The following is a 25,545-nucleotide window of genomic DNA, read 5'->3' on the forward strand; positions in this document are numbered from 1 at the left end:
CCTCGCATCTGACTTTCGAATATGGGGAAACATCTCTCGCTAGTGCTCACGGCGCTGTCCAGCGTCGCTGTAGGCTATGCTCATTCACTTTCGCATGGCAAATTTCATGGCTCCAATCATCACACTGGTAGCCATGTTGGGACACGCTCAGCCGAGTCCAGCAGCGTGGACTTTGCAGGTGTGACAATGTTCCCCAATGGCACCTTATCCGGGATGGGACTATCTGATGCCTGTGAGAACGCACTCTACGGAACCGTGAATTGTGATGATAGCATTTCGTCTCTTATTACCGACGATTATATCGGAAGCCTTGAAGACACAGCAACGACAGCTCTGCTTTGCGCAGCAAGCTGTGAGTCATCCATTGCGGAGCTGTATGATTCGGTCTCAACCAGCTGCGGGGACTCAGCTGAGCTGACACCTGGTATCTCTTACTTGTCTCTGATCAATGAACTCTGGAGCAACTGGAACCAGTCTTGCTTTGTTGACCCAACATCAGGTCAGAATTGCAATGGTAAGAGATCAATTTCCTCCTCTTTTTCGGCTTATTCTAAGGATGAAAAACGTGTAATAACCATGTTGTAGATGAGATCGCGTCTTTTGACAACGTCACCTCCGTTACGAACATTTCTACGACGGACTTGTGTTCCTATTGCTATGTCAAGAAACTTGAGATGATGCAAGAAAACGCCTATTCAAGTGCCTATGATGAAAATTGGCAAACTACGTATGAATATGTTGCAGCTACCTGCAATCTTACTGTGACCGACTTCAATGCCACCACCAGTGCGTTCAATGTATCGGTGCCAACAACCGCTGCCACATGTCTGTCCGGTAACATGTACACCACTCAGAACGGTGATACTTGTGACTCAATTGCACTTGCCCAGGGTGTTTCAGCCGCAACCATGTACTATATCAATCCTAATATCCTGAATTGCTCCGATATTATCACCGGCACCAGCCTCTGTCTACCATTGACATGCACTGACATCTATTCAGTGGAGGCTAACGACACATGCACCACCATTGCCGTGGAGAACTATATCGCGTCTGCGGATGTCATGAATTGGAACTCTCAATTGAACGGCAACTGCTCCAACTTAGTCTTGCCGGACCCCTACTGGGGCTCTGTTCTATGTGTATCTCCTCCAGGGGGGACCTACACTGGCCAGGCGCTGAACACGAGCTCGTCCTCGAGCACTCCTAGTCCAGTGAGTCCACCCGCCGGTGTGACCGTAGCCAATGGCACAACACTTGACTGTGGCGCGTGGTTCGTGAATGAGGCGAGCTTAGGCTACAATTGCTCATCCATCTGTCTTGCTAATGAGATCGCCATTCATCTCTTTGTCGATGCCAACCCCTCACTTAATTACACTACATGTAACTCCGACCTTGTCACGGGGGATGCTTACTGTGTTGACCCCTTAAGCGGTTGGGAGTACTACAATTCTACAGCTACGAATCCCACCACTGCCACAGCTGCTACATCACCCGCCTGGCCTGTACAGACTGGCATTTCGTCCAACTGCGATGCTTACTATGAAGCTCAATGTGAGTTCAAAGCTTAGAAGTCCGAATGAATGGCAGAATCAATCAAAACTAATCTTTCCACAGCTGGTGACACGTGTGAATCCATCGCCAGTGAGTTTGGCATCACATCTGCGCAGTTCCTCGCTTGGAACCCGGCCATCTCCTCAGATTGTACAAGCGGCCTCTGGCTGGAAGAAGATTACTGCGTGGGTGTAAAGACAAACGCCAGTTCTACTACCACTACCTCTTCCAGTACGAGTAGCAACGTGGCCACCAGTAGCATCACTGTTTCCACCACTACTTCCTCATCCGCATCTGCATCTGCATCTGTGACACCACCGGCTCCCACTCAATCAGGTATTCCGAGCGACTGTTCCGAGTATTACGTAGCTCAATGTAAGTGTCTGGATTTTCCCTTACTTTGCTATATGGTATGGATCCTCAAACTGACTCTATTAATTCTTACCACAGCGGGCGATACATGCGCCACTATCGAAACGAAGTACGGTATTTCCGCTACGCAATTTCTCACGTGGAACCCGTCTGTTTCATCAGATTGTGAGACAGGCTTTTGGGCAGATGAGGCCTACTGTGTTTCCATATCTTAGGTCGGGAAACCGAGTGCAATGACGTGGATTTCTGAACGAAGAGGCATGATACACCAGTGAAGGTTGTGTTGGCTCATTCTGCATGTTGTTTCTCCTGCCTTGTTGCGCTTGTGAACCGGCTAGGGAGCACCTAGATAACTAAATGTGAATTGAGTGAGGATATGCGACACATCAGTGCTCTGAATTCGAATCTCAAAGCCACGTTATTTCTGAACGCTAAAGTGACCCGTTCCCTGGGCACACTTGCCTAGATGAGCTACATGCCCCGAAACAAGAATCGAGGTTTGCAGGTTCTTTCAATTCCCAGAATCAATGGCTTTCGTAATCTGGTAATACCGAATGGGAAGAATAGCAAGAAAGTCACATTGGCTCTTGAAGAGAGCTTCACAGCTGGATTTGTATATATTCTTTCAAATCTCGGGTCCCAAAAAGTATTGATTTATGATTTATGTCAAATCGGCGCACGACCAAGTCATATGGCTTGGCCTAAATGCTTAAAATCCGAGATGTGAAACATCTTTATCAAGCTCAGAATGCCTAGCACCTCGGACTATCGCATACATTCTATATGATACCGTATTTACAAGGTCAGAGATGATGCGCATGATAGCCACAATGACGTCTTTAAAACCTGGGTTTCCGGATCTCTACATATAGATAGAAACAAACAGCCCCCAGCTACTCTTCTGACTCCAAGGTAGTCCCTCATATAAATTATGTATCTATCCTTCATAGATTGCCGCAGTGCCTCCGCCAGCAAAAGCCAGTAAGAGTAGAGCAAACATGATTTTTCCTGTGTTGACCAATGTCCGGTTGCGATGCGAAGGATGATTGCAAACTAACCATTGATCAACACCGCGTACACCACGGTTGAAAGCAGAGCATACAGAAAGTAGAGACATTCCTTCTTCAGAGATGATTGAAACGACGTAGAATATGGCGGTAAGAATGGAAGTACTTGAGATAGAATGAAAGGTCCGCGAGGAGAAGACGCTGGAATTTATGTACGATGGATCAAAAGTAGTCAATGTTGAAAATTTGTGGTGGAATATTGGTGCGGAGGACCTGGCTACTGACACTTTACGGGTTCCATTGGGTCGGAATAGATGAATCTACGAGTCCCACATGGATCTCGGGAGCTGACGGTATCTAGAACTTGGGTTGAGGCTTCTGCCAACGCAAATAGATCCAGGATAAATAGAGATATGAGTTGAATATCCACCTTTCATTTATGTGCACAGAAGTGGTCTCCTTCTATCACATAGACTTGTTTAGAATAACTTTGGCACTTCTGACAAGATCTAACGAAGCTGGAGACGCTTTGTGCAAAATCAAATATATATTTAGTCTAATTCCCTAGCCCTACCGTACGCACATAACAAGTGACCCCCAACGGTTGCGCTAGGTACGTTTTCAAGCTTCTAACGGGTGTTTCAAAGCGACAAGTCAATTTCAAGTTTGATCATATCTCATGTCTTATACAACTTCGGTAGAAACAAAATCCTAAATCTCATCAAACGCTATATGTATCCTTGCACCAGTACATGCTATCGAGCCAACATCGCTAGAATAAACACTTCAGATAATACATCACATGGCTAAAACAGATCAAAAAGACACATAAGAAAGGATGAAAGAGTGTAGCACCCTCGAAAAGGTGAAGAAACGAAGAAGAGAAAAATTAAAACCCAGGAACTACGTCTTCAAAAACTGTCCCTTGAGAGTCGGGCTAGTCGGCGCTGACTGAACTGTCAGAGTAGCCAACTTTGCCGCCAAGTTCTCCCGAGAACCCTTCGGGGTCTGAGGAAGCGGCGTTTGCTCATCAGCAACCAAGGTATCAGTCGACTTTTTCGCCAATTCCTGCAGACGTGCCAAGACAACCGGAGAGTCCGAATAAAGCAAGACACCGTGGGAGTAGATATAGGGACTAGCTCGCTCACCACTAGCAAAGTCCTCATGAGCAGCCTCCCGCATGACACTCGGGAACGTGCGGAGAACGACATGACGAGCAGGATCACCCTTAGGACCCGGGCTAGCTGCGTTTGGGACGCCGTACTCTTCCCATCCATCGTTGGAGACGCTCTGAGCATCAGGGGCGGGGAAAGAGGCGAGGACAAGCTCTCGCTCGACGCGAGCATGGCGCCAAGTCTCAGCAGCCAGCTTCACGATCTTGCGAACGCCTGTCAGAAGGGTATCCAAGTGCTTGGGGTCAGCAAAGTGCTTGATGTGATCGATAATCTCGTCCACGATCACCGCGGCGGCCACGTTGATTGATTGCTTGGCGTCGGAGGTGGTGTAGGCTGCTTTGAGAGTTTGCTGACGCCAGAAGGCTTCGCGACGGACGGACTTTCGACGGATGTCCATGGACAACATTTGGAAGAAAGTATCTGCCTTATCGTATCGACGACCCAGGGTGAAGAGGAACGGCTGGAAGACGCGATAGGTAATGGTCTTGGACACGACATGCTCGACATAGGCACAGCGGAGCTCGCGGGAAGCTGGAGTGTTGTCGAGGAAGGATGGTAGTTCAGACGGGATCTTGGAGAGGATATCCTTGGGCGGATCGATAGGGAGGTAAGAGAAGTGTTCTTTGGACAGCTCGTGGATCAGCTGCGATAGCTGAGTAAAACAGTCTTGACTAGAAGATCAAAAAAGCTTATTAGAATCCAGTACATTTCTGACGTTATCAACATGAGATTCTATAGAATGAGAAATGAAAGCAATGAGAGGATAAGGTCGGTCTCGGCGTATAAACAGAAGAGAGGAAATGAGAGACATGGACATGAACATAACATAAACATGATCGTAATCATCATAAAAGAGAGGAGAAATCAGAGAGACTAGGCTCACTTACAAGAACTCATCGCCCTTGGTGGTCTTGAGATCAGTCGCTTCACCCAGGCTGTGCAGTGTCTTTCTCAGCCGGTCGCAGTCGTCCCCTAGGTGATCAATGGTGGTTCGCATCATATCAACGGCACGCTGAAGTTGCTGTTCCTTGACCAGACCATTTTCCTCTAGCTTCTCCTTCTCTCGCTCCGAGCTTGCCAGCTCGCTGTCTTTCTCCGAGAGCAGCTTCTCCAACTCAACTCGCTGTGCAGACCAGGTCTGCTCCTTGTCGTTGAAGACCGCTTCGATGGCAGCAATCTTATCAGCTAATTCCTTTGCAGCGGCAGCCAGTTGTTCTTCGTGAGTGCTTCGCAACGAGGCCAGTTCATCAGCATGTCCTTTCTGGAGTGCTTCTAATTCTTGGGCACTCTTTGTCCGGACTTCCACCAATTCTTTCTCCTTTGCCTCCAACTCAGCTAACTTGGATGTCACCTCATCGCGCACCGATGTGAGTTCACCCAGGCAGGCTTGTAATTCATTTTCCTTAGACTCGAGCTCAGTCTTCTTAGACTCAAGCTCAGTGACCTTGGAAGCCAAGTCGCCATTGGTGGCCTCAAGTTCAGTGCGGTGAGCCTCAAGCGACTCATGTAACTGAGCCTTTTCGGCCGCCCACTCTCCCTTGTGAGTCTCATGTTGAGCAAGGAGTTCCTTCTCGCGCGCCTCCAGGGCTTCATTGGCCGCTTTCTCATCCTCGCTCTTAATTTCTTCAAAGAGCTCGGTCAACTCCTGTTTCTGAGTAACAAGAGCATTCGCATGTCCCTCCTTGTGCTCCTCGATCTCTTTCGCGTGCGCATCGTGAGTCTCTTGGATTGTGGTGTTGAGTTTCGCAATCTCCGCTTCGAGTTCAACCTTGGACTGCGACAGCTCCTCGTTCGACTTCTGGTGAATAGTCAGACCGTCTTCAAGGTCCTTCTTCTTTTCTTGCAGATTTCCCAGTTCCATGCGCAGTTCGTTGATGGTGTTCTTTAGCTTGGCAGCATCTTCGGCGCTTTCAGTGGCCGTCTTCTTCATTTGAGACTGTAAAGCCTCAATATAGAAATCTTTGTGCAGTAAAGCTTGCTCGTGTTGATCCCCAATTTGCTTCATCTCCGCCTCCCGGCTTGAGAGTCTGCTATGGGTATTTTTAAACCCATGAAGAAGGCGGTTGATGTCAGGAAGCGCAGATTGAATTCGGTGAAGAAGCTCTGCATGCTCGGCTTCACTCTCTGGGGGCGATGGGGCACCATTCTCAGTTGGTTTGACACCGCCCAAGCCGAGATCGCGGATGGCTTGAAATGATGCAGCGTAAGGTGACGGGTCATTCATGCTGTAACTTCGCTGCATGGAGTGGCCATCCGGAGGGTAGTGAGGATAGGCTGGATGAGTGTACGGAGAAACGACACTCGCCGAGCTCATGACTGGGGAGTGAACAGCCCCTGGGTAGTTTTGAGCAGCTGTTCCGTAGCTTTGAGTAGTTGAGGGTGCTCTCGAGGCCATTGGAGATGCTGCTGGAGCTACTGGAGCTGCTGGGGCGAGAGGTGGAGGTGGAGGAGTTGCAGTAGGCGACATGACGGGAGGCATATATGGGTAATGAGAGCGAGCAAGAGGGCTGCTGACCTTGGGCACTGGTGAGGCGTAAGGTGAGGCGTAAGGCGAACCGTAGGGAGATGCGTATGGTGAGGCGTAAGGGGATGCAGCTGCGTATTGCGAAGCGTAAGGAACCAGCGCCGGTGATGCAGAGTATCCAGAGTAATAGTAGCTGTTATCTGGTGAAGCACTTGACATATACCGTGCTTCGGTCAGAGAAGGAGATGGCAAGGGTACCTGGGTTGGTACGGGAGAGAATGGAACAAATGAAGCAGCAGATGGAGAAGGAGTCGATATGATTGGTGTTCTCTCCGACTCCTCGGGCTCGACAGGAATGCTCTCTTGTTTGGGTAGAGACTCTTCTTCGGCTTTGATAACGGGGGCCTCGATAACAGGAGCCTCGATAACAGGAGCCTCGATAACAGGAGCCTCGATAACAGGAGCCTCGATAACAGGAGCCTCGATAACAGGAGCCTCGATAACAGGCGCCTCGATAACAGGAGCCTCGATAATAGGGTCCTCAATGGCAGGGGTCTCAGTGACAGAGGCCTCAATCACGGCTTCGTGGGATTCTTCGTTGTTGGGCGCAGTTGTTTCAATTTCAGGCGTATTGTCTTTCACAGCAGCTAGTTCATCGGTGTCAGGTTCAAGTGGCTGTGTGGCAATATGTTGAAGTTCCGCATGGCCAACTGCTTCCTCCTGTAGCTGTGGTGATGGGGGTAGTGGTGTTTCTGCTGGAGATGGCTCGTCTAAATAATCCAATACCGATGGTCTTTGAAGGTGCTCGGGTTGCTGGGGTTGTTCAAGTTGCTCGGGCTGCTCAGGCTGTAAAGTTGGTTCAAGTACTGGTTCCGATATTTGATCGACAAGTTCTTGATGTTGCACCGCTAAGACTGGGCTGCCAGGCATAGGGGTTTCAGTTGTCGTGTGATCATCTGTACCTTCTGGGCTCTTGGTCTTCTTATTCTTCTGTTTTGAAGCAGCCTTGCTGCTCTTGTCTTTGACCTTAGTCTTCTTGCCACCGGCTCCCATTGTGATGGAGTGATGGGGGCCCAAAATTCTTTTTTAATAACGGGCAGCTTAGACGTGTCTCCAATAAGAAGTCTGCTTCAAAGACGTAATATTTGCAGGTGATAAGTAGAGATCCAAGTCGGGCGATTCACGGGACTGTCTGGACTGTACATTTGCAGGCGCTATGTGCTTCAAGATATAGCGCAAAAAAGACCGCACACAGAAGGGGAGTAAACTGGGTCCCGGAATGCGGTGTGTGATGGGTCAAGGCGTGGATGAGAATCGGGCAGAGAATCAATAGCACACGATACGATAAGTGGGCACAAATGAGTGCGATCCACGAAGTCAAGGCTGCCCGTTCCAGCACGTAGACGATTCGGGTAAGTCCAGATCAGAATTTGGCGATGAGAGAGTACAATAACCTGCTAGGATGGACCTGGGCAGTTTCCCACAAATAGACAAATTGAATTAATGAGCAAGTAATATAGCACAAGAAAGATAAAACAGGAAGAGAAAAGGAATTCAGCCAGAAATACGAAGCGCTCAATGGTCAGGCCGCATCACGGACCGAACCTTAGTGGGTATATTGGTACCCATCCCAAGGCCAATTAGGTTGACAAGGTAGCGTAACGATGATCGGCACACCCACAATGCGAAACGCACAGCGTGGATTCGATTTTGAACCGAAGCGAGACCCAATTGTAGTGCGCCATGGCAATTGGGCATCAATCAGTTCGGGCGTGGATGGAACAGGGCATAGTGGAGACCCTCCGGGCCCCCCCCAAAGCTGACATGTTCAATCGATAACCAGACACTGCTTTTTCGTTAGGTATAGTCAGGTAGTGCTAAACTGTATCAGTATGAACTATGGGAAAATTAGCATCCAGTGATCCACTTCATGTATGTTAGAGGGGCATTGGAAAAGAAAATAAATGAGGCATCCAGTCGGACAACAGCCACACAACCCCGGCAGGATGTAGACGCTCCCCGGTTCTCATATTCTTGCATCAGCTGCACGGCCTCCACAATTTTCAGTGGTATGATGGAAATAGAACTGGGAGAAAACAATAGGGAGTCCAATTGCAGCCTTGGAAGGAAGTTGGTTGGGTTGAGTGTGGTGATCTCACTGCTCAAGTGAGGCCAGCGCACTAAACCAAATATAGTAACTGTCACATGACCTTGTCTTCTGCTCGCAACTTCATCCTATCACGGTTGCCGAAAGGGTCATCACCAACCGACTCTTGCCAATTAATCTCCAGCCATGTTCGCCGCCAGACGCTGTGCTGCCTCGTCGCGGCAGCTGCTGCGCTCGCAGCCACCCCGCCGCTTCGGCTCATCCCACGCCCACGCTGAGCCCGTGAACGAAAGCTTCGGCGTAAGCTCCTCCAACCCCCGCCAGTCAATCCTGGGATCCGATGAAATATTGGCACCCCAATTGCACGGGAAACCTTGCTAACGTGCATGATCCATTGAACAGCCTAGCTTCTACGTGACCATTGGCAGCTTCGCGTCCGCCTTCATCATCTACCGCATCAGCAAGTCGACCCAGGAATCCGGCTCCGAGTCCTGGGTTTCCGGCCTGATCAAGAAGTTCACTCCTTCGCAAGAGTCTTTTGAGCAGCGCAATGCCATTCACACTGCTATGCTCGAAAAGGCCGCTGAGGACCGCCACCTGCTCCAGAGTCAAGGACCTCGCGAGGCCTACGAGTTGATGCAGCCTGAGTATGTGACGGATATCCTTGTTGAGTGGGATCGACACTAATTTTGACTTTTCCTTAGCCTGATGAACTCCGGTTCGCCTTACAACGTTTCCCCTGGCTCGCAGGCGGATCTGAGCAAGGTTGTGGCCCATTACGAGCAGCGCAACAAGGACATTGATGCGTCTCGGATTGCACGGATGCAGGGTCGCGAGATCTCCATCCACGAGGAGGCTATCTAAGCGACAATATCCGATTTTCTTATTCTTGTTGGTTAGCGGTCTGTAATGGATCTGCGCAATTGGGGAGGCAAAACATGTACATATACGTTGGGACTGGGAAGTTTCATCCGGCACCAGATCATTTGAATTCCATTTGTTCGAAACCCCAAATTCTGTAGGAAGCTAACTATACATTGCATTGGTATATTTTGTCTGGTATCTTATGCCTTGTTTATGGACGTTAATTGGCAGGTGTGACCTCTAACACCACCCTGCCGACACCCTCCGACTGCACATCTAGTCTCTGTTCAACTGCTAGTTCGCTTGCAGAGACGTCCTTGAGTACCGCAAGAAACTCATCTACACCACCTCCAACTCCGAAATAAACTTTCTTGGCTGCAATCATAGCGCGGCTCTTCGCAGAAGATGTGCTCGAGCGGCGCAATAATTCGACAAGTGTCTCGGAGAAAGCCTTCAACGACGCTGGAGAGTAAATAGTCTCGCTAGCAAGCAACACCGTCTTGAAGTCCTGCGACTCACATGCCTCGAAAACCATACCAACAAACTCGGGAGACCAAGCACCCGAGATAAAGTTGAGAACAACTCCGCGCCGAGTGAGATCATTCTTGAATTCTTCGATCAGCTCAGGCGTGATGTCAAGCTCCTCTTCCGGTTGCACCGGGGCGAGCTCTTGATCTGCAGTCACTGCATTAGACTGTTGGCGGATGTGGTGCCACGTCAACAGTAGATTTGGCAGCGTGACAAGGCGCAGGACAGCATCATTGTAGTCCGCACAGGTGAACAGGATCTTTCGTTGCGGAGCTCCCTCCGAAGACTCTGTTTTGTTCAGAATATGAGCGAACAGAGTCAATGAGGGTACGGCTGTGCCTGAGCCAAGCTATTTCGTGTGTTAGTGCTTGTATGCATCGAACCTAGGAGTTTCTTTGTACGAACCTCGATAATATGAACGTTTGTCTGTGAATCATCCAGCGACTCTATGATGCTATTTTCATTGGCAACAAGCTTCGCAAGATCCAAGGAACACTCCCAGGTCTTAAAGCCACCCTCGTAGAAATTAGGCTTGAGATCACCCTTCTCCAGGCCGGCGATTAGTTCTTCATTCTCATGATCTGCGGTATCCTCCGCCATCAGCTGCGTGCGGATGTCGATGATTTCTCGACGCGCAATGACAATAGATGTGCCATTGATTGCAAGCTGGTTGTAAAATATTTGCGAAGGAAGAATCGACAGCTGTCAATAATTAGACTGGAGTTTGGTTGGAGAAGATGTGCATATTGAAAACTCACCCATTCATCTAGATTATGTTTACAGGGCTTCACCAGCTCAGGAAGCGAGTTGCTAATACCCGTCGAAACAAAAGCATCTTGGGTATCATTGACATCAGTATCATCAATATCAATGTCATCGCCCGCGAAGCCAAAGCTGAATGCCATGATGAAATGTTGATGAAATGTTGATGACGAGGTACTTAAATGTGCGAGTCAACCAGATCTTTTTGTGCGAACCTGTTCCCAACTGTCACTAATATGAGGCAGATGAATTTTGACCTTGCCCTATCTTGAATAGATGTAATGCAGCACAGGGAAATCCTGAAGTTCTCATGCATTTCATCTCCAAAAATTGCTCTACGTGGGTTGATGACTAATGCCCCACCCGAACCAAACCAAGTACAGTATCAGAGAATACTTTGAAGCACTGAAACAGCAATTCAATCGTTTCAATCTGAAGCTAGCTCGAATCATCGGAATGATAGAGATACCCGAGGAAGAGGCACTGGGGAGGAGACAATTGAGGAGGTGGAGACTCTTGCGGAAGCACGCGGCCAATTGCAATCCGAACTGGATGCCCCCATCCAAACGCAATGAGCTGCTTGAGAGCAAGATAAATTCACTCCAAGATTAAGTGGCGGCCTTCGAGATCAAAGCAAACAACAACGTACAGCACAATGAGTTCATTGAGAGCAAGATGGAATTACTCGAAGAGCGAGTGGCAGCTCTGGAGATGGATGCAAACACAACTTCGGATGACACATACTCGCAAATGGCCTCAGATGGCTCCCGAGAAGGCCGCGATAATGACTCTTCCATGTGGGACTCTTGATATCGAAGAAGACGAATGGTGAAAGAACGGTGGAACAAGGTTTCGGCTCGAAAATTGAGGTAGCACACTGCGCCAACGGCTTGGTAGAATTGATGGGATTGGCCAGTGTATAGTTGAACGTGTCACTTTGGGGTTCACTTGCTTAAGTTCTTATGGAATCTGAAAGACTTGTTTGCTAGATGGGAACTGATTTATTTTGTATGAGATCGGTAGCTGAAAGCAAAAAAAAAAAATGCGAAAAGATGTGGGAAAATTGCTCAAAGCTCCAAATTGGAGCAGAGGACCAAAAGGGAATCGTCTATTATCTAATTTCGTTATAGAAAATGCAAATCAAGGGCTCACTCTAAAAAGTCTCATGCATGCCAAAGTCACTTAGGCCTTGGAACCAACAACGGTCAACTCAAGTGCCTTAAGCACATCAGCCTGGAGGTCCTCGGCGTCCTCAACACCGCAGCTAATACGGACAAGGTCATCGTAAACACCGGCGGCCTCACGCTGCTCGCGAGGAATACCGGCGTGGGTCATACTGGCGGGGACCTCGCAGAGACTCTCGACACCACCTAGACTCTCAGCCAGAGTGAAGATCTTAGTGTGCTGGCAGAAGCTGTGGGCAGCAGCCTGGCCGCCCTTGATGCGGAAGCTGAGCATACCACCGCCCATGCCATCGCGGTGCTGCTTGAGGGCAATAGCACGCTGAGCGTGAGAGTCAAGACCGGGGTAGTTGACAGAGATGACGTGGGGAGAAGACTCAAGGGCCTGCGCCACAACGGTGGCGTTCTTCGTAGCCTCGCGAGCACGCAGGTGGAGGGTCTTCAGACCACGGTGGGCAAGCCAGCAGTCGAAGGGAGAAGGAACGGCACCGATAGCGTTCTGGAGGAAAGTGAGGCGCTCCTTCAAGGCGTCGGAGTTGAAAGCGGCAACACCCATCAACACATCGGAGTGACCATTGATGTACTTGGTGACAGAGTGCACGACGATATCGGCGCCGTGGGTGAGCGGGTTCTGGACATAGGGACTCAGGAAAGTGTTATCGACAACAACCAGGATGCCATGGCGGTGAGCAATCTCGGAGACAGCCCGGATGTTCACCAGGCTCAGAGTGGGGTTGGAAGGAGTCTCAATCCAGATAAGTTTGGTCTCGTTGGGGCGGATCAATTTCTCCACCTCTTCCTCAATGGCGGGCGAAAAGGTGACATCAACACCGTGAGCCGAGGCGACCTTTGTGAAGTAGCGGTGGGTACCACCGTACACGTCGGAGACCGAGACGATGTGGGACCCGGCAGCCAAGGACTGCAGGATGACCGCGGTGGTTGCGGAGCCAGAAGAGAAAGCAAGGGCATATTTGCCGTGCTCAACAGCGGCAATGGCAGCCTCAAAGTTATCCCTGCGCTGGATGTTAGTGGCGTATGACAAATGCGGGTACGACTTGCGACTGACCGGTTGGGGTTAGAGCTGCGGGTGTACTCATACAGACCGACGGGGCTACCGACACTGGTCTGAGCGAAGGTAGTGGACAGAGAGATCTGAGATCTATTAGCTGCTGAATTGTTTCAATTGGAGAGGGTTTGACGGTACCGGAGCAATGACAGCGCCAGTCGAGGGGTCGTGAGGAGCACCGGCGTGGACCGCCAGGGTCCCAAAGCGGCGCTCAGTAGCCTGTCCGTTCTCGAATGATCCCATTGTGAAGAAAGGATATGGTATTGATATGAGAGTAAAGAGAAGGAGAAGGAGCAATCTTATGTTTTATCAATAAGATTACCGGGAAATTCCAAAGCAAAACCTTGATTAGCAAGCAGAACGTTCCAGGAACAACCTTGCAGAATTGGGGGGCGATTTCAAAGAAATACTTTGTTAGATCTATGGAACGGGCAGAAAAAAATCGAACTTAGTTTCGTTTACGTTGAAGCAGATGATCGATCGTCGTGTTGCGACTGGTCCAGAGACGCTGACAGATCCACTATTGGATCACTTGCCGGATGTAGCCGCGCTTTCGCACTCGGCGAAAACTCTGAACACTCCGATCCTTCGGAGAGATCGGAGTAATGGCGCAACAATATTGCGAGATTCCGCCATCTACTACACCGATCACATAGTTAATAAGCCATCCGGACAAAGCACGGAACCCCGGACTGGGATTTATAAACTTATAATTCAAGGATTTATCAACCCCGTAGCGTGAAACCATAAAAGACTGACAAATTCAACTAAGCCGATTGCGGGGTATCATCTATGGTCGTATAGAATTTATGAGTGAGTGCCAACATAAAATGTCGACTTGCAGAGGTATACGACAATAGGAGTCTAATCGTCTAAAAATTGATTTCAATTTGAACGGTCTATGTTCCGGTATGGGTATATGATCTGACTTGAATAAAAGATAAAGACCGCGCTCTGGACATCACACATCAACAATATTGGACTACCACCAAGTAACCGGTCCAAGGCCTCCCATTTGCATTGAGCCCTAGATATTCGGTTAGCTGGGTACATCCACAAGCAGGGAGTGAAGCTTACAATGATCGAGTACGGAGCTTTTCGTTCTGTGACGGTTTGATCACTATCCGGCCCAGTAGGGATCTGGTCGTGCCATTCTTCTGTCTCAATGCGGAAACGGACAACTTCTCCCACATCGAAATACAGCGTAGTGCCATCATCATTGTCCCAGGTCCATACTTGATCAGCATAGTCACTGTTTCTCGTTAGCGTGCGTTTTCCGAAATATTCAAAACGAAAACTTACAACTTCGCTCCGGGAAGAAGAAGCTCGGGTGGGATTAAGATATCGTTGAAGAACTCAACACCAACTGCTTGAGGTCAGAACATGATGCAGGAATAATCTCCAGAGGAATGGGTACTTTTAATTCCGAGTTCGGTACCGCTGGCAATCTTGCCCAGCATGATCTCACCCTTGAAAGGGCGAAAGACGATCATCCGAAATTTGACTAGAATTGTGTCAGTGAGAAGCTTTGGATAGAGATATCACATGGGCTTAGACTGACCATTAACATTGACAAGGCCTGTTCCGTGACCAATAAGGCCATCTGAGGACTCGAGTAGATCATAAAACCCGATGCACAGGCCGATTTTTTGGATGACCTGAGGGGTATTAGCTAAGGGCACAAAGCGACGTACAACCACAAACCTTGTTCGCATATTTCTCATTAATGTTATCTTCAATGGCCACAGCACTGAACTTGGAGAAGTCTTGGGGTGCAATCTGGATCAGATCGGAGATGGTGGTCTGCCCGCAGTCAGTGAAAGGCTCTTTCTGGCAATCACACAGAGGGACTCACAAGAATGAACATTCTGGCTGATATGGACGGGAGGAAGACGATGCTGAAGCTAAACTACTGTGTTGTACAGTTTTCCATAGAGTCTCTATGCTCCTCTGGTCACGAGATGTAATTCGCAAGAGAAAAAAAAAAGCCGCTGGGATTTGCACCAATCAGCGTCGTGCATCTGCTATTCCGAACACGTGATCTGCGCTGTCAGTTATCGAGCTTGAAAACTTCATGCAGAAGATGGTGTTTTCGGTTTTTTTTCTGGTTTGTTTTATGACTACCGTTATGGTTCTGAAGCGCTGCCTGGGACCTCTATCAGGGTGGCAACCATGAGCTCCCAGGGCTTTTCTTTCCCACCACCTCCACCTCCTCCTCCGACTGTCTCCCAGCAACATCCAGCATACCCCTCTGCACAGTATGGGAATGGGCACTGGGCCGGGCGTGGAGCAGGTGGACGGGGTCGCGGGCGAGGCCATATGAACCGAGGCCGTGCCGGCCACTACTCTTCCGACGCTGGTCGGCCCTCGTACAATCCTCCGAGTCACAACTCTACGCCGGGAAATTATGGATACCCACCTCATCCCATGTCTGCAACGTCGTACATGCCTCCCGCACCATACTCTCATGCGCAAAGCAACTACCAACACCCTCCGAACCCTCCCTCCTACCAACCTCAACATTTCCCACAGCCCGCTGGATCGGCACCCTACCAACCATTACCTGGCTATAATAACGCCAACCATGCACACCCTGGTCCCTACTCTGCACCACCTGCGCCAGCGTACCCCCCGGTACCAACTCCCCAGCATGCCTCACCACAAAATACTCCGGTAATCATGGGCTCCATCCACTGGAGTACTGAAGCGCCGTCATCATACGTTGGTCCACCTGGACATGGACATGGAAATGGACATGGCCGTGGTGGACACCGAGGATCCCACCATGGCAATCATGGGCCCAAGCAGCGACATCCGGGCAAACGAGACCACGGATCTGCATTTAATAAACCACAATCCACAGTGCCTAAAGTCCCAGCTCCGCCGCCAGTTCCAAGTTTTGGGAACCCTTTGCCGTGCAAACCTCCCCCCGCGGTAGATGCCACTCGCCAGCCAAAGAAAAGGAAAAGAAAGCACAATCTACTAGGGTTAACGCCTAAAACGGACGAACATGAGTCCAGCGAGGAAGAGGAGCATGTGGATGAGGAAGCCAAAGCCGCATCCGATGCTGGGCCATTGCAGTTTACCTACAAGGGAAAAACGGCCACCCTGCAGACCCCTACCGATATCGCCGCGTGGATTGCTGAACGAAAGAAGAAGTTCCCCACACAGGCTCGGATCGAAGAAAAGAAGAAGGCCGCTGAGGAGGCGAACGCCGCTCGTGAAGCCGCCCGAGAAGCGGCACGCCGGGAGAAGGAGCAAGCAAGGCAAGAAAAGGCCAAAGAAATGGAAAAACAAACCCCGTTGTCAAACACTGGGCGAAAGCTTAGCGACGCCCAAGACCCTCTAGAGGAGGCGAAAAGGGCACAGCGCAAGGCGGATAAAATCCGGCGCACCCTGGACCGAGAGCAGAAACGCTTTGCCAAAGCCGAAGCCGAAGCAGCGGCGCGCCGCCTCAAGGTTGAGGCGCTACAAAAGAAGGTGTTAGGCTTGAGCCAAGATCAGCCGAATGGCGCACCTGCCGACTCTCAAAGTCTTTCAGCCTCATCGAATGGAGTGGACCCCGCGACGGCTAGTACCACGGACACCCCGAAAGACCAAGCGTCTCTATCGGTCACTAATTCCCAAGAGATTACAGTGGCGCCAGATGGTGTGGATGCCATGGATCTTATGTCCGATGGCTCGGACCCCAGCGACTGGACTTCCTCTAGCGGGTCCGAGTCTGACAGTGACTCGGACTCCGGCAGTGATGATTCTGCGCCAGCGGCTATTAGTTCACGGCGCGAAGGACCCGAAAAGGTGGCCCCACCCCCTCGTGAAGGCAAGAAGCAAAGCTGTCGCCACTTTGCTCGCACTGGGCAGTGCAATCGTGGTGACAAATGTAAATTTTCCCACGATGCGCTCAAACAAGGACCCAAAAGCAAGCCCGTTGAGAAGAAGGGACGCAAGGGACTTTTCCAAGCTGTCAGTATTTCCCCGCCTATGTACAAGTCCTACAGTCACTTTGTACTAACGACCCACAAAGCTGGTTGACCAGCAAAAGACCGAGGAAGACAAGCGAGCAATGGAGATGATTCTCTGGCTCGGGCAGAATGGTTTACTGGAAGCGACCGCGAACGCCCCGCAAATGGGTGCTTAGCGGGAACTCCACCAACGCACACCGGCATTTTTTCTGTATGAGTGAAAGTCCTGGAGCTACTCCGACCTGACCTGTTCGGTCGCAAGCGGAGCCTCAGTCTCTGCGATCCGGCCTATTTTTATCTCTACGGCGCTTTGCCCAGAGAAGGTGGGTTCTGAAAAAATGGATGATACATTACCAAAATATCACGCTAGTATTTCATACCCTTTACACTAGCCAGAATTGATCTATCGCGAATATAATAAAACTTTGTTTCTCTCCAACGCGAAATTCCACGGGTGAAGCAGCCAATGGAGATGATTTAAAAATAACTTAAGTTGATGAACCTTGGAAATAGGCTATGGGCCCCGAGCGTACCAGCGCTCACCACGAACATGCTGTTCTTGTCAAATCGGAGTAAATGTCTCAGCCGGCACGACCCGAGCCATTGACCAATCTATACTTCCGATGATCATCCGTTCGTTCATCCTCCCTCACCTATCGCCTAGATACCACTATACCCTAGATACCATTCTACGGGCAGGATTGCGTACGCAGTATCCGCCAGAATAAGCCACAAGACCCTTCAGGGTCTCAATATAGAGAACCCTGATGGATTTGGTAGAGCAGTGATTCATCGCCCCAGCCCCGGGCACTTGCTGTGAACGCGTAATGCAATTAAAGCATGTAATCAGCCTCAGGGGTCATGGCGAGTTGCGGGGTGTGCATGACTTTATACGTAGCATGCTGCATCTGACAAAAGGGTCATAGCTTAAGACCTGCATGTCCTCGTATACATCGAGGGTTAATCAATCGATCTAATGATGAAGCTTGGTACCCATTAATTTGAATTAATAAAGCCACAACCACCTTACCTCACGGGAGGGAGAGAGGATCGAGACCAAAGTCCGGTGGCTGTATACGAGTGGCAGGTGACAAAGATTTACGGAAGAGGCGGGCTAAGGGATGACACGAATGCAAATTCAAAATCCAAAGACTAAAAAGCTAATATTCTAGTGCTTTTGCTTTCGACGCGAGGCTGTGCACGAACCTTGGAAGGGAGCCTCTTAGGCGTTATTTTCGGGCGTAATTTATCGAAGTTGAGCACTAACGATGCTTAGCGGTGGAATGGTCCACTGGGAGAGACCGACTATTTTGGGAGAACCTTGGAAGCCGCCATTTACGAGGATTGCAGTTTTTATCTTAGCGAATGATCAGAACTGCTGGTCGGGTTTGGAAGCCGAGGTAGAGTCGCGTGGCGGAATTGTGATAAACATCACCGCGCTTCACGACGTGTTTTGTTTTGATCAATAGTATTGACCTGCCAAATATAGGAAATTGGACCGACTGAGAACTCAATCCGAATTATGAACTGTAATACTGCTCACAGGAAAAAAAAAATAAATAAACGAGGGGATCCACTGGACGAAAAAAGGGGAAAAACCATCCAAGAAAATCAGAAAGTCAAAGGGCACTTGGGGCCACGATTATCCCCGAAGTAGAGCCTAGGCTGTTATCCTTAGCCGAGAGAGGCCAGAGGAGTGGAGATGTCATTTAAGGTACTGGAAGCGAGGGCGTTCAGTGGTGCGAAAGAACGGCGTTCACTCGTGGATCACCGCCACGAGCGTGGACCGATTCCACCAAATTGCTCCCGCCCCAGCCAATCCGATCCTTTGACTCCGCTCAGGGCAGGCACTTTGCGTTAGTTCCAATGTTAGCGCAACCGGTGCCTTCCTGGGCTGGGAAAAAAGGCCTTTATTGCGGCTGCTCTTTTTTATAAAACCCGGGGATAATTCCCGTGGCTCATTAGGCTTCTCTTTCCCTTTCGCCATCCGCTCGTTCCTCTGCGCTTACACTCTTTTGATATCCCGCAGTATAAATCATCCAAATTCCCACTTTTGATATTCAACCACGGTTCAATTAATCACGTCAACATGCGTTACGCTATCATCGCTGCTGCTCTTTCGGCTCTGGCTTCCGCCTCAAGCACTGCCAATCCCTTCAGCAACCCCAGCGGTGGCTATGTCTTCACCTCCGGTGATTCCACCACCCTGACCTGGGATCCCACCACCAGTGGTACTGTCTCTCTGCGTCTCCAGTGGGGTTCCGTCACCACCGCTGAGTCTGGTGATGCCATTGCCTGTATGTACCCTATCAATGCTATCAGATAGATCCGACGCTGACAAATCCCAGCCGACCTTGAGAACAGCGGTACCTACACCTGGGATGTGCCCACTGACCTGGTCAAGGGCCGGGAGTACACCATCGAGATTCTGGACGACAGCAACTCGGATGACTACAACTTCCTGCCTTACTTCACCGTTGCTGGCGCTACCGCGACTGCCTCTGCCACCGCTACCCCGACCTCGAGCTCGGCTTCCACTTCCAGCGAGGCTACTTCGACTTCCTCTGCTTCGTCTTCCAGCAGCAGCTCGTCGTCTACCTCCACCTCCTCGACTAGCACCAAGAGCACTGCCACCACCATGTCCACCATGACCAGCACCTCGGCCCCCAGCTCTTCCACTGCCAGCCCCACCTCCGCCTCCACCAGCTCGAGCTCTGCCAGCGCCTCTGCTTCCCAGACTGCCGTTCCCACTAACGCCGCTGGTATGACCCGTGTCTCCGCTGGTATGCTGGCCGTCGTTGCCGGTGCTGCCGCTCTTCTGTAAATCCGTGGAGAGTTCTCTTCTCGGGTTTTGTATAGTCATGTGTGATTTCTTTTCTTGAAGACTGGGAACAACTTTGGTCTCCCGTCTTGTCCGATTTGGCATTGATCTACGTCCCCTGTACCAACATCATCGCTTCCTACTTGGAGGATGTCATTTTGGTTATTTTATACCATCTTTTTCTCAACTACATCACATCTTGGGTGCTTGGATGCAACTGAGCGTTTTATGTTACAAATGTATTTGCATGTATTAATTACCCTTACGGAAACTAATGTACAAAAAGTTCCATCCTGGTTTGGACTTTTGCTCCTTGAATCCTGATATTGAGTCTGTAGAATCTAGCGGTGCCACATACGCAGTGGGCAAGAAGTGCGCTTGCTCCGCCTCGATCGACATGGTGGGTCATTCTTAGTGGCAGTTGATAACTGTTGCCGATAGCGATGATGAGATAAAGAGATAAACGAGTACGAAGTTCGAGCAATGATTTGTACTACCTGACAGTCAACCCCTTGAAATAAAAATAAATAAAAGCTACCGGCCTTCAGCATCTAAGTAAGGGGAATGGATATACACGGGAATAAACGGTCAAGGGTAAACCCATTAGCCGAGATAGAATGGCATTCTTGGAGGGGAAAATGAGGATCAACTTTAGTCGGTGTCTGTTGTTGGCGCAGTGGAGACTGGCACCATTTAGCGTCGATAGTTTCAGGGGATGTTGCTCCATTGAGCGAACGGCGGTTCCACTTGCTGTTTTGATTGAATTCTATTTGATTTTCCGGCATTTCTTTTAATTTGTTTTCTTATCTAGTGATGACGTTAGGCTCTTTGCATAAGTCTTGAAGTATTGTAACGCCTACAGAAGACGCACTCTATACGCACTCTAAAGGCAGCCATCGGGGCTTGACAGTTCACGTGAGGCTCTGTCAATTTGTCATGAACAAACATGTAAACGCAGATGCAAACACGGATCGGATCTAATCTTTCATCCGAACTGCATATACGTACACTTGGGCATAACAAGAGCGGTCAATTAACTATCCTGCCTAATCCGCCCCGATCAAATGCTAATCGGACCCTGTTTCCATGTGTTTCAGGGCATATCCTTTTAGTTTGGACTGAGTTTGGCGACACATTCATCTGACTCCATTCCTCAGTTGGAATTCAATGTCGTCGGTGAATATAGCCTGTTGCCAAGTAGAATCCATTAACCTTCGTCTCCCTCTCAATAGGAGCAAGGAAGATACGCAGCCTCAAAAAAGGGAGAATCAGGACCAGCCTGTGCCCAACCAACTTAATATCCTCAGTAATTGATCGCTTGACAAGAGAAGATGACCAGCTTACGAGGGATCGACATATGCACATGCAAGGATCACAATATTTATTATAAAGAGGGCGCTGCCTCGTGTTGACAGCAAGGGATTTAGCATCTCGCTGCCTAGGACCAGGGACCCGAGTCACGGGAACAATTAAACCCTTCCTGTCTTCTGACGAGTCAACCATTCAGCTGCAATGAAGAAGAATCATGACTGCCTACATGTGAGATGTGCATAATGCAGCATTCAGATCTAGGGACATGGATCTCAGTGACGGTCCTGAATGGCTGACTGCGTCTTCATCTTTTTCCCTCTATTTGTGCGACGGTGTCCAAAAAGAGATGAGCAATGGCAAGTCGGGCCAGTCTGCAATGGCAGTCCCGCTCGAAAGAGTGTAGTGGACGCTGCAACATGCAATACATAAGCCGATATTCGAGGAACTTTTCCCTCCCTTTCTGCTCTATTTTTATGCCATTCTCTTACGTATTAGCTGGGTTGATAGATCTATATAACCTGCTGTACGCTCCCTCAGTTTTCTTTTTCAGATCGAACAATGCAAATCGAGTTCTTCAATTGCATTCCGAAACCTCAGCAATCTGAAGCTTGGTACACAAGAAGAAGCAAAATCAGGCTCACAACAGTGCCTCGCCTATCACTCCCGCACAAAAAGAAAAGAAAAAAAATCCACTATGCTGTCGATCACCCCCATCGTTGTCGCTGCAATCCTCGGCTTCGTGCAGTTAGCGCAAGCCCAGACCAATATCACAGCCAGCGCCTGCGCAGCCTCATCCGTCTACTCGACTTGTAACCGCGATGTCGCAGACAAGTGGAGCTCCTGCCTAAACGGATGTAATGGCAATGCCGATTGCAGCGTAGATTGTGGCTGTGTCGCGCATCAAGAGTATATTAACTGCATGGCACACTCATGCTGGAATCAGGTATGAGGACTATCATTGCTCGATCGATTGATCTCAACTATACGTCAGCAACCAACTAACAGCTGATCCCAGGTCTACTCATGCGAATACCAACTTTTCGTCCAGCAGTACTTCGCCATCTGCCCCAGTGCCATCGAGCCAATCCCCTTCTGGCCAGCTCCAGATGATGCTCCGCACCGCTGCTCCTGCGATCTGGGCAAGGTACTCAAAAGCACATTGACCGCACGCAAGGAACAAGTCTCCTGTATTCTGAACGTCACCGACCAAACCGTGAATACCGCCACAAGCGCCATAACAAACCTAGGCGATCTAGCCAACATCGGCAACATCGCTAATACAGCAACCGAGTGTGCCTGCTGCGGAAGCAGCGCAAGTCTTTCAGCGTACGTCATCCAGCCCAAGTGAGAAGAATCCCAACTAACAAGCCATACCCAGTGCCTGGGAAGTATGCCCAAACACAGTTCCCCGCCTTGCAGGCGCAGACCTCTGGGGTATATTCTTCCCATCCGACTACCCAAACCTGTACAACTCGGTCCCAAATTTCGTCTGGGATAGCTGCGACAGCACGCTCAGCTCAACGGACTGCCAGAATATCGGGTTCACGGATCCATCGGATAAATTCTATAGGCCGGGTGATTTCCCCTCGAATGGTACCTCGACGCTTAATAATGTTGGGGGTACGGTTTCGGCGCCACCTAGTGGGACGGTCATCATCTGGTCGCAGTCGACTACGACGTGGACTGTTACTGCTACTGGGTATGATGCTAAGGCTGTTGCTAGCCAGAGTGAATATCGGGCCACGGCTACGGGGACTGGGGCGTTTGCCACGCGGACGTCGACTTCGAGTTCGACCTCGACTGCTACTTCTGATAGTACTAGTGCGGGAAATGTGGTTAGGCCTGGAATTCTTTTGGTTGTTGGAGTTTTGGGGGTTTTAATGCTGTGATGAGGCCGGGGCTAAAGATTTTTCTCTTGTGGGTGATTTTGGTATTGATGTTTTGTGGACGAGGGTGGAAGAGGATATTGACACTTTCTCTTTATGATTTAATGATAAAAATGTCGGAGATAGGGGAGTTCAGATGATTGATGATTGATGCATGAGATCGAACGGTCGAGGATGCTTTCATGGACATATCATGATATGGGACTACGGGTACACAAATTGAGGATTGTTTGATGTTGAATTCGTTTAGTTAATATGGCGCAGCCATCAAATTGGTAAAGTAGAAGCTCAATAAAGCTGAGCTGATAATCCAAACGCCAGTACGATAAACTCCACGCCAAACCATGATAAAAAGCCAAAACAAAAGCAAGGACCCAGCCCCTCACGAGTGATTAACGCTCGATCCATCTAAGCTGATCCCCACGAAGGAACGACCTTCTTCAAGAACTTCATAAACTTGAAGAAACCAACCGCATACTCCACATTTCCGTAGGGATCTACAACCCGCTGTGGGAAAGCAATGCCAGCACCAAACAGCCCAGGGATAACAGCACCATTCCCACGCTCATGGAAATGACCTGTTTCATGATCAAACTCCATAGCAAGGAGACTCCCATCCTTAGCAAGCTGCGGCAATGGATCTCGAGTGAAACCGACAGCATGAACAATATACTCGCAGTCAGGTAGATGAGCACGGTACTGCGCAGACTCCCGGGCCTCGCCGCCGGCACAATCGATCTTAGTAATGACCTCACCAGCCGACGAGGTAGGAAGCTTATCATCTTCAAGCTGGGCGCGGGCAAAGTCCGCAGCTAAGCCCTTCAATCCAGTGTTGTCGCGCAAGATCCAGCCATCCTTGTACTCTGCATAGCGGAGCGGGTGACGGGTGAACCACTTAACACGTAGATGCGGGTGTGAAGAGCTAGCTAGCTGGACGAGGTTGAGGAGGGCGAGAATAGCGCTGTGAGAAGCGCCCACGACAGCGACGGAAGCAGGTGTTGATGTGGGTAGGATCCGGGTGAGTTCGGAGGGTTTGAGGACAGTGTCCAGATCTAGGGACTCGATGTCCAGACCCGGGATTGGGACCGGGATGTTGGTTGGGTGGGAGCCTGTGCAGAGGATCAACCGGGAAGTCTCGATCTCGAGCTCCTCCGCGGAGTCATCGCGTTTGACACGGACGATCCACTTTGATGTATTTAAAGTCTGATTTTCATTGTTAGTATGGATAATTTTCATGCATGTAGGTGGGACGAACTCTGTCGCCTAGGTTGGCTGCTGTGACGAAGCCGCGGCAGGCGTAAACGTCCTCCATCTTCATGAGACCGTCTGTAAGGCCGCGGACCATGTCGGCTGCATAGTGGAGGTGGCAGGTTTTCTCCTGATCCAGCTTTGCCATGGTGGTGAAAGCATTGGGTTGGCGTGTGTTCTCGATCACGGTTCTGAATGGTTGCGTGGCTGTAGCGTAGGCCTGGAAGAGGGACACCTTGGTGTTGCTGGTGACTCGAGGTCAGTGGTGCTGCTAATGCTCCTTGAAGCCGCAGGGAGACAAACCTAGGAACCTCGCGATACTTGCGGTTGACGCGGCCGGACTCAAAGCTGGGGTCAATCCAAGCGATTGTGCCCAGCTTGCGCTCCAGCAAATTGCCCATGACAGCCACACCAGCCGGGCCAGCGCCCACAACAACAGCAGCGCATTTTCTGGTAGCCATATTAAAGGTGCAAATATGAAGCCTGCGAGAAAATAGCAAGACAGAGTGGTAAGAATGAGTCAAAGGCAGAGAAAGAGGGGGAAACGGGATTTAAGTTGGAAGCGAAAGTGTAACGTAAAAGTGGGATTCATTCGGGTATCTAAATAAAAGGAACCCGCAGACCGCCAGAACGGCAGGAAATCCAAAGGGGGGGTTCTGTTGTAAGCCAAGACCGAGGAACGTATATAGGAATGCGTAAGTCACAGATCACCATTGGCGGTGCAGATAACGCAACCAATGTCCAGTCGGGACGTCGCCAACCGGTATCGGGACCGCACCTTGGGGGTGAACCGCAGTCCAGGTCCCCAAATCCTCCCTATTATCCTCCAGTAACCGTGACACATTGTGGAAAAGCAGGGGCTTTTCGGTCGAGAAGACCTGTCGATCGTGGCTATATCCGAGCCAGACTGGAATAGATTGGCCCCTCGGCTGAGATCTGCGACATGGAATTGGTCGCTTCGCTTGGTGGGCACAAGCCGGCCGAGAAGAGGGCGGAAAAGGCGACTGACGCAGGTGCCCCACTGCCTGCAACGCTTTCCATCGGCTTATCGGCTGGGTCGGGTGAGTCAGGCGGATTGTGAAAACGGTGTTAAGAAGCCCTCCAAAGGGAAGAGTAACGGCGGGGTCAAGGGGGGAACTTGGAGGGGTTAGTGAGCATGGTTAGCAGTTTCAATGAAGTCGGCAGGGCAGATTTGGGGGAAAGAAGAAGAGAAAGCTGGTCGTGGCAGTCGTTTGGT

The 25,545-nt window shown here is 50.0% G+C and overlaps 10 protein-coding genes across 10 annotated transcripts; 5 read left to right on the forward strand and 5 right to left on the reverse strand.

Moving 5' to 3' along the window:
* Positions 1-21: 21 nt before the first annotated feature.
* On the forward strand, positions 22-2,141 carry N7484_001774 (LysM peptidoglycan-binding domain-containing protein; the record flags this gene model as incomplete). Its single annotated transcript, XM_057112194.1, has 4 exons — positions 22-514; positions 586-1,554; positions 1,618-1,929; positions 2,005-2,141. 4 exons carry the CDS (start codon positions 22-24, stop codon positions 2,139-2,141), a joined length of 1,911 nt encoding a protein of 636 aa, XP_056976931.1.
* A 1,695-nt stretch (positions 2,142-3,836) lies between these two features.
* Positions 3,837-7,625, reverse strand: N7484_001775 (uncharacterized protein; the record flags this gene model as incomplete). Its single annotated transcript, XM_057112195.1, has 2 exons — positions 3,837-4,779; positions 4,996-7,625. The coding sequence occupies 2 exons, from the start codon at positions 7,623-7,625 to the stop codon at positions 3,837-3,839; spliced, it is 3,573 nt and encodes a 1,190-aa protein (XP_056976932.1).
* A 1,240-nt stretch (positions 7,626-8,865) lies between these two features.
* On the forward strand, positions 8,866-9,543 carry N7484_001776 (putative NADH-ubiquinone oxidoreductase 178 kDa subunit; the record flags this gene model as incomplete). The annotated part of the gene is made up of 3 exons (XM_057112196.1): positions 8,866-8,979; positions 9,082-9,326; positions 9,384-9,543. The coding sequence occupies 3 exons, from the start codon at positions 8,866-8,868 to the stop codon at positions 9,541-9,543; spliced, it is 519 nt and encodes a 172-aa protein (XP_056976933.1).
* Positions 9,544-9,763: 220 nt separating this feature from the next.
* On the reverse strand, positions 9,764-10,976 carry N7484_001777 (protein-histidine N-methyltransferase; the record flags this gene model as incomplete). The annotated part of the gene is made up of 3 exons (XM_057112197.1): positions 9,764-10,420; positions 10,477-10,773; positions 10,830-10,976. The coding sequence occupies 3 exons, from the start codon at positions 10,974-10,976 to the stop codon at positions 9,764-9,766; spliced, it is 1,101 nt and encodes a 366-aa protein (XP_056976934.1).
* A 1,039-nt stretch (positions 10,977-12,015) lies between these two features.
* Positions 12,016-13,323, reverse strand: N7484_001778 (cystathionine gamma-lyase CYS3; the record flags this gene model as incomplete). The annotated part of the gene is made up of 3 exons (XM_057112198.1): positions 12,016-13,027; positions 13,081-13,166; positions 13,219-13,323. 3 exons carry the CDS (start codon positions 13,321-13,323, stop codon positions 12,016-12,018), a joined length of 1,203 nt encoding a protein of 400 aa, XP_056976935.1.
* Positions 13,324-14,062: 739 nt separating this feature from the next.
* Positions 14,063-14,947, reverse strand: N7484_001779 (DNA-directed RNA polymerase III subunit RPC25; the record flags this gene model as incomplete). The annotated part of the gene is made up of 7 exons (XM_057112199.1): positions 14,063-14,107; positions 14,158-14,332; positions 14,383-14,446; positions 14,498-14,584; positions 14,642-14,738; positions 14,785-14,883; positions 14,936-14,947. 7 exons carry the CDS (start codon positions 14,945-14,947, stop codon positions 14,063-14,065), a joined length of 579 nt encoding a protein of 192 aa, XP_056976936.1.
* A 305-nt stretch (positions 14,948-15,252) lies between these two features.
* Positions 15,253-17,218, forward strand: N7484_001780 (CCCH zinc finger protein; the record flags this gene model as incomplete). The annotated part of the gene is given in 2 exon segments (XM_057112200.1): positions 15,253-17,085; positions 17,105-17,218. 2 exon segments carry the CDS (start codon positions 15,253-15,255, stop codon positions 17,216-17,218), a joined length of 1,947 nt encoding a protein of 648 aa, XP_056976937.1.
* A 1,913-nt stretch (positions 17,219-19,131) lies between these two features.
* N7484_001781 (GPI anchored serine-threonine rich family protein) lies at positions 19,132-19,866 on the forward strand (the record flags this gene model as incomplete). Its single annotated transcript, XM_057112201.1, has 2 exons — positions 19,132-19,339; positions 19,391-19,866. 2 exons carry the CDS (start codon positions 19,132-19,134, stop codon positions 19,864-19,866), a joined length of 684 nt encoding a protein of 227 aa, XP_056976938.1.
* A 2,002-nt stretch (positions 19,867-21,868) lies between these two features.
* N7484_001782 (uncharacterized protein) lies at positions 21,869-23,063 on the forward strand (the record flags this gene model as incomplete). The annotated part of the gene is made up of 3 exons (XM_057112202.1): positions 21,869-22,117; positions 22,190-22,500; positions 22,553-23,063. 3 exons carry the CDS (start codon positions 21,869-21,871, stop codon positions 23,061-23,063), a joined length of 1,071 nt encoding a protein of 356 aa, XP_056976939.1.
* A 405-nt stretch (positions 23,064-23,468) lies between these two features.
* Positions 23,469-24,769, reverse strand: N7484_001783 (uncharacterized protein; the record flags this gene model as incomplete). Its single annotated transcript, XM_057112203.1, has 3 exons — positions 23,469-24,263; positions 24,316-24,553; positions 24,612-24,769. 3 exons carry the CDS (start codon positions 24,767-24,769, stop codon positions 23,469-23,471), a joined length of 1,191 nt encoding a protein of 396 aa, XP_056976940.1.
* Positions 24,770-25,545: the final 776 nt, after the last annotated feature.

Source organism: Penicillium longicatenatum (assembly GCF_028827895.1).
Source record: "Penicillium longicatenatum strain IBT 33135 chromosome Unknown contig_1_segment0_segment0, whole genome shotgun sequence".
NCBI classification, from domain to species: Eukaryota; Fungi; Ascomycota; class Eurotiomycetes; order Eurotiales; family Aspergillaceae; genus Penicillium; species Penicillium longicatenatum.